At 40.7% G+C, this 7,508-nt stretch overlaps 1 protein-coding gene across 1 annotated transcript in view; it reads left to right on the top strand.

Annotated features, from left to right (window-relative positions):
- The first annotated feature begins 3,553 nt into the window (after positions 1-3,553).
- Positions 3,554-7,508, top strand: part of LOC139382636 (uncharacterized) — a 5,122-nt gene continuing 1,167 nt past the window's right edge. Inside the window, exons 1-2 of the mRNA XM_071126730.1 lie at positions 3,554-3,575; positions 7,120-7,508. The exon at positions 7,120-7,508 is cut by the window's right edge and continues 1,167 nt beyond it. Coding sequence (XP_070982831.1) covers positions 3,554-3,575; positions 7,120-7,508 — 411 coding nt within the window. The remainder of the gene's footprint in view (positions 3,576-7,119) is intronic.

Here is a 7,508-nt window from a genome sequence, read left to right as displayed (position 1 = left end):
TGGGCTGATATGAGTTGTGAGGCAGTTGTGAGGCTGTCCAAGCATTGTCTTGTTTTCAGAACATAACACATCCACAATGGACGTCTAGCTGGGCCCTCATCTTCAGTCCAGCGTTTGAACACAATTTATTTGATTCTATCTTCATCTCATCTTCTTTGATTCTATCTTCATCTCATCTTCTTTGATTCTATCTTCATCTCATCTTCTTTGATTCTATCTTCATCTCATCTTCTTTGATTCTATCTTCATCTCATCTTCTTTGATTCTATTTTCATTGAATTCTAGAGTTTTTGTTTTCATCCGAAGATCATTTGTATAATCCGTTTGTATAATCTGAAGCCACAGCACTTAAAATACACTATGAAGAGCCTCAAAGCCATGGTTCAGAAGGTCTAATCTATAATCTAACACTGACAAAGGACTTCCTTTTGATCATCCCTTCCTTTTGATAAACTCTGGATTGGGTTGAACCCAATAACTAACATTGATACTAAAGGATTTCTCTATAGCCAGGAAAGAAGATTTAGGATAGGTCCTTTTTTTTTGTCCAAAAGTCAACATTTTATTTTGTCATCCATTTTAAATTATGTTTGCTTAATTTAGAGCACTCAATGTACTCCACATCCATGGCATCCCATGGAAAACAACACAGTGGCCTGTTTTGTATCTGTTTCAGTCGGAGCACTGCAGTCCCTACCCTGAAGTATGGTACTGTGTTCTGATTAGCATACAATAGGGCACTAACTAGACTCCCTATTGGGACTCAAATTCCCAGAATGCATCAGATAGTGGAGAGGAAGTTAGGTTGAGTACAGTCAGAATGGAGAAGAGCCACCTGCAGTATCAGATCCCACTGCCTCTGTCTCTACAGCATAGACCACTACTTTCTATCTGCCTAACAGTCACAACACGTGTTCCTTCTGCCGGCCGCATGGAACTATTCAGCCTCAGATGTTCAATTTGTATCTTTTCAAACAATGTTCTTATCCTTTTTTTTAAAGCCTGTTTCTTTGTATGCCTTTTATGGACTTAAAAGTACTGCTTAATAATGTTTTCAAAATCAACGTTCACAATTTTACTGGTTCAGTGTTTCTTTTGTGTCTTCTTTAGTACTGCTTAATGTTGATAAAAGGAGAGTTGGAAAGGAAACTGAAGGCGTTGTCAGATATGCTGTTGTACTGTCACGTTTATGTCACTGTCATATCATATCATCAACCTAGTGGCCAGTGTTCTGGAAATGAGGTGCAAGGAGTATCTCAGGTTATTTTACATTCTGCCGGTGTTCATGTATGTGTGTATATATGTGTATATATTCATATGCATCTCCACTCAGTTATTTCATTCCAGTTTCATTGCTGAAAGATATCCCTCTTTTATGTACAATGCTGTCCTGTTTCATTTCTTTTCACCAGTGGTTTTAATTCCAAGTTTAACGTGCTGGTCCATCCACCTTAAGGCAAGATGTCAGTAACAGAACATACCAAATGAATATCGATATTTCTAATGTCTAATGCGTTTTTGTCTTTTTAATACTCATGGTTTTCCTTTAAATCACTGTGTTGTTGTTTTGTATTTATTCAAATGAGAATAAAAAGGTATATTGTGAAATATGCATAAAGATTTGTGGAATATTAAAAAAAATGTCTTTTTTTTCTGTTGGAGAAGGCCCGGGGATGGGCAACTCCAGTCCTCAGGGGCGGGGTGCTGTCACACTTTGTCCCCATCCCTAGCAAACACAGCTGATGAAAATAATTGCATTCAAAACTGAAGGTCATGATTGGTTGATCATTGAAGTCAGGTGTGTTAGTGGGGGCTGAGGCAAAAGTGTGACACCAATCAGGCCCCCTGAGGACTGGAGTTGCCCATCCCTGAGCTAGGCCAAAAGGACTTGATGGTCTCTCCAGGTGCAATACTGAGTCATTAGTTGTCAGAGATACCCGAGTCACTCGGTCCTGCATGTTATCTACTCTGCTTCCTCTCATCTCAAAACAAAAGAAACTAAAACCTTTTCCAAACACAAACAGCGATATGTTCCTCATTTGCTTGATACGACAATAGATACAAATGTTCTTTTTTGGGAGGTTGAGAAGTACTTTCCCTTTCTTTTGTTACTTTTCTCAGTATTGTTGGATCTGTGTGTTGCCTTTTTGCAAAAAAAGAGGATTAAAGAAAGGCAAAAATAGGAAGTTGTCTTTCTTTACAGTGCGGGGAAAGGTGATACCCTCTCTCCAATGCAATTTATACATTCTCATATCTTTCCTGTAAACAACCTTCTGTATTCACTTGCATGTCCTTGTCCAAGAACAAGAAAACTTTTACAAGACCCATCCCCATGTCCTGTAAGATAAATCAAAGTTATTTTCTTTCCTTGTACCTGGATCACTACCAACAAATAAAATATTAAAACAAATGTGAACCCTTGCCTTTCACTCTGTTGATTGACAAGGTGTTATACACAATATCAGTATCGTTCAAACTCAGCTGGAAAGTTCCTGTACCATTTTTACATTGTTTGTCATCTTGAGTATGGCTTTCTCGACATATTTTGTTCCAAGAGAAAGAGAAAAACTCTGAAGTCTCTATAAAGAATAGTGTCGTTGTTGGTGTTTTCCTTCCGTGATGTTTGTGTGTGTGTGTGTGTGTGTGTGTGTGTGTGTGTGTGTGTGTGTGTGTGTGTGTGTGTGTGTGTGTGTGTGTGTGTGTGTGTGTGTGTGTGTGTGTGTGTGTGTGTGTGTGTGTGTGTGTGTGTGCGATAGGGTGCCTGACTCAGCTGTGCTTTTCTATGTCAAAGCAATCAACATTCCAGACAAATCATTCAAATCATTGAGACAGTCACACTCGCTTTGATTAACACTTAACTTAAAAAACGTAGAACTGTGGCTCAGATACTGCCTTTTATCGTTTTTACTTTTTGAACACCGAGATGTGACCAAATAGAGTCAGCAAAGGTGGCAGAACGAGGCATTGATAACCGATTGGAGGGAAAACTCGTCCAAACCGTCTCCTTAACAAGTCCATTATTGCAACTTAGTTTTCTGTTACTGTATTAAGCTAATGTCTCATCTGAATGTTAGGTTACACTGTCCCATCATTTGGTATGTTCTGTATGTGTTCTTACAGGCTGCTTTGTGTGATGTTCTCCTTAGTGTAGACGGACCTCCGTCCAATTTGTAATGTGAAAGCCAGCCAGTCTGATGGCATTAAGGAACGATGACTCATGTAATTAAAAACCAATAAAAGGCTGTTATAGTTCGTTAAATAATTTCATTATCCCATTCCCTCTCTCCACTCCACCTAAATGACAGAAATTATTCATGTTAATATTTTTCTGCTCTCTCTACATTTCTCTCCCTCGCTCTCACTCTTGTCCCCCCCTCACCCGTTCTCCTCCTTTCTGACTCTCTTCCTCTCTGTTCTGAATTCTCTATGTCTGGAACTTTAAAACAGGCAAGTATATGGGTACCTCAACCCTATAAGGGGTATTTCCAGCCAACAGCTTGAGGAATAGACAATCCAAATAGCTCCCCACTCTCCTCTAAAAAGACACACCTACATGTATGTGTTTGTAAGAGAAAGTAAGTTACGAAAAAGTTACATTTGCCATTCCCTAAAACTCCCTAAATCACTACTCACCCTCTCAATGCTCTCTTTTTCCCTCTCAATTCAATTCAAAGGGCTTTATTGGCATGGGAAACATAAATAAACAAACAAAAGTTACATTACATTTTTTTAAAAATATAGCCAAAGCAAGTGAAGTAGAAATTAAACAATAGTGAAATAAACAACAAAAATGAACAGTAAACATTACACTAACAGAAGTTCCAAAAGAATAAAGACATTTCAAATGTCATATTACGTCTATATACAGCATTGTAACAATGTGCAAATAGTTAAAGTACAAAAGGGAAAATAAATATTTACAATGATGTTTGTTCTTCACTGGTGGCCCTTTTCTTGTGGCAACAGGTCACAAATCTTGCTGCAGTGATGTCACACTGTGGTATTTAACTAGTAGATATGGGAGTTAATCAAAATTGGGATTGTTTTTGAATTCTTTGTGGATCTGTGTAATCTGTGGGAAATATGTGTCTCTAATATGGTCATACATTGGGCAGGAGGTTAGGAAGTGCAACTCAGTTTCCACCTCATTTTGTGGGCAGTGTGCACATTGGCAGACCTGGCTCTCGAGAAGTCAGGCTATAGTGGACTTTCTCAATAGCAAGGCTATGCTCACTGAGTCTATACATAATCAAAGCTTTCCTTGAATTTGGGTCAGTCACAGTGGTCAGGTATTCTGCCACTGTGTACTCTCTGTTTAAGGCCAAATAGCATTCTAGTTTGCTCAGTTTTTTTGTAAATTCTTTCCAATGTGTCAAGTAGTTATATAGTTTTTCATGATTTGTTTGGGTCTAATTGTATTGCTGTCCTGGGGCTCTGTGGGGTCTGTTTGTGTTTGTGAACAGAGCCCCAGGACCAGCTTGCTTAGGGCACTCTTCTCCAGGTTCATTTCTCTGTAGGTGATGGCTTTGTAATGGAAGGGTTGGGAATCGCTTACTTTTAGGTGGTTGTAGAATTTAACCACTCTTTTCTGGATTTTGATAATTAGTGGGTATCGGCCTAATTCTGCTCTGCATGCATTGGTGTTTTACGTTGTACACAGAGGATATTTTTGCAGAATTCTGCATGCAGAGTCTCAATTTGGTGTTTAGCCCATTTTGTGAATTCTTGGTTGGTGAGCGGACCCCAGACCTCACAACCATAAAGGGCAAATGGGTTCTATAACTGATTCAAGTATTTTTAGCCTGATATTAATGTGGAAATTACCTGTGGCGCTGATGTTTAGGCAGAGGTATGTATAGTTCTTTGTGTGCTCTAGGGCAACGGTGTCTAGATGGAATTTGTATTTGCGGTCCTGGCAACTGGACCTTTTTTGGAACACCATTATTTTTGTTTTACAGAGATTTACTGTCAGGCCCCAGGTCTGACAGAATCTGTGCAGAAGATCTAGGTGCTGCTGTAGGCCCTCCTTGGTTGGGGACAGAAGCACCAGATCATCAGTAGACATTTGACTTCAGACTCTAGTAGGGCGAGGCCGGGTGCTGCAGACTGTTCTAGTGCCCTCGCCAATTCGTTGATACAGTTTAAGTCAGAAGTTTACATACACTTAGGTTGGAGTCATTAAAACTTGTTTTTCAACCACTCCACACATTTCTTGTCGACAAACTATAGTTTTGGCAAGTCGGTTAGGACATCTACTTTGTGCATGACACAATTAATTTTTCCAACAATTGTTTACAGACAGATTATTTCACTTATAATTCACTGTATCACAACTCCAGTGGGTCAGAAGTTTACATACACTAAGTTGACTGTGCCTTTAAACAGCTTAGAATATTCCACAAAATTATGTAATGGCTTTAGAAGCTTCTGTTAGGCTAATTGACATCATTTGAGTCAATTGGAGGTGTACATGTGGATGTATTCAAAGCTTACCTTCAAACTCAGTGCCTCTTTTCTTGAGATAATGAGAAAATCAAAAGAAATCAGCCAAGACATCATGAAAAAAATTGTAGACCTCCACAAGTCTGGTTCATCCTTGGGAGCAATTTCCAAATGCCTGAAGGTACCACGTTCATCTGTACAAACAATAGTACGCAAGTATAAACACCACACAGCCGTCATACCGCTCTGGAAGGAAACACGTTCTGTCTCTTAGAGATGAACGTACTTTGGTGCCAAAAGTGCAAATCAATCCCAGAACAACAGCAAAGGACCTTGTGAAGATGCTGGTGGAAACAGGTACAAAAGTATCTATATCCACAGTAAAACTAATCCTATATCGACATAACCTGAAAAGCCGCTCAGCAAGGAAGAAGCCACTGCTCCAAAACTGCCATAAAAAAAGTTAGACTACAGTTTGCAACTGCACATGGGGACAAAGATCGTACTTTTTGGAGAAATATCCTCTGGTCTGATGAAACAAAAATAGAACTGTTTGGCCATAATGATCATCATTATGTTAGGAGGAAAAAGGGGGAGGCTTGCAATCCGAAGAACACCATTTCAATCGTGAAGCACAGGGGTTGGCAGCATCATGTTGTGTGTGTGATCAGCACTTCACAAAATAGATGGCATCATGAAGTACGAAAATTATGTGGATATACTGAAGCAACAACTCAAGACATCAGTCAGGAAGTTAAAGCTTGGTCGCAAATGGGTCTTCCACATGGAAAATGACCCTAAGCATACTTCCAAAGTTGTGGCAAAATGGCTTAAGGACAACCAAATCAAGGTATTGGAGTGGCCATCACAAAGCCCTGACCTCAATCCTATAAAATATTTGTGGGCAGAACTGAAAAAGCGTGTAAGAGCAAGGAGGCATACAAACCTGACTCAGTTACACCAGCTCTGTCAGGAGGAATGGGCCAAAATTCACCCAAATTATTCTGGGAAGCTTGTGGAAGGCTGCCCAAAAAGTTTGACTTAAGTTAAACAATTTAAAGGCAATGCTACCAAATACTAATTGAGTGTATGTAAACTTCTGACCCACTGGGAATGTGATGAAAGAAATAAAAGCTGAAATAAACCATTCTCTCTACTATAAATCGGACATTTTACATTCTTAAAATCAAGTGCTTTTCCTAACTGACCTAAGACAGGGAATTTTTACTAGGATTAAATGTCAGGAATTGTGAAAAACGGAGTTTAAATGTATTTGGCTAAGGTGGATGTAAACTTCCAACTTCAAATGTAAATATGTTGAAGAGGGTGGGGCTCAAGCTGCATCCCAGTTTCCATCAATTTGTATAGCAGACCCTCATGCCAAATTGGGTGAAAGCACAAAGCAAGGGAAGACTTGGCCTTTGTTTTGGCTTGGTTGTTTGCCTATTAGGGTGTGCAGGGTGAATACGTCCTCTCGCTCTCTCTTTCTCTCTCTCTCTCTCTCTCGCTCTCTCTCTCTCTCTCTCTCGCTCTCTGATCAATGTGAATGATTGAAGCAGAGAGGAGGAGGAGCGTGAGAGGGAAAATATTTACACTAATACTTATGGCAAAGGCTCAGCAATCAATCAATCCTTCAGTGGTGGTGACACAGAGACTGTTCACTATTTCACACCTCAGCCCCATCCTCAGCCCCAAATAGCCCCATCCTCATTCCCAAACAGCTCCATCATCAGCCCCCAAATAGCCCCAGCTTCAGCCCCAAACAGCTCCATCATCAGCCCCAAACAGCCCCATCCTCAGCCCCAAAGAGCTCCAGCCTCAGCCCCAAAGAGCTCCAGCCTCAGCCCCAAACAGCCCCAGCCTCAGCCCCAAACAGCTCCATCCTCAGCCACAAGCAGCTCCATCCTCAGCCCCAAGCAGCTCCATCCTCAGCCCCAAAGAGCTCCATCCTCAGCCCCAAGCAGCTCCAGCCTCAGCCCCAAACAGCTCCATCCTCAGCCACAAGCAGCTCCATCCTCAGCCCCAAACAGCCCCGCCTCAGCCCCAAACATCCCCATCCTCAGCCC

The sequence above is a fragment of the Oncorhynchus clarkii genome, chromosome 24, assembly GCF_045791955.1.
Source record: "Oncorhynchus clarkii lewisi isolate Uvic-CL-2024 chromosome 24, UVic_Ocla_1.0, whole genome shotgun sequence".
Lineage (NCBI taxonomy): Eukaryota > Metazoa > Chordata > Actinopteri > Salmoniformes > Salmonidae > Oncorhynchus > Oncorhynchus clarkii.
This window is presented reverse-complemented; position numbering and strand designations above follow the sequence as displayed.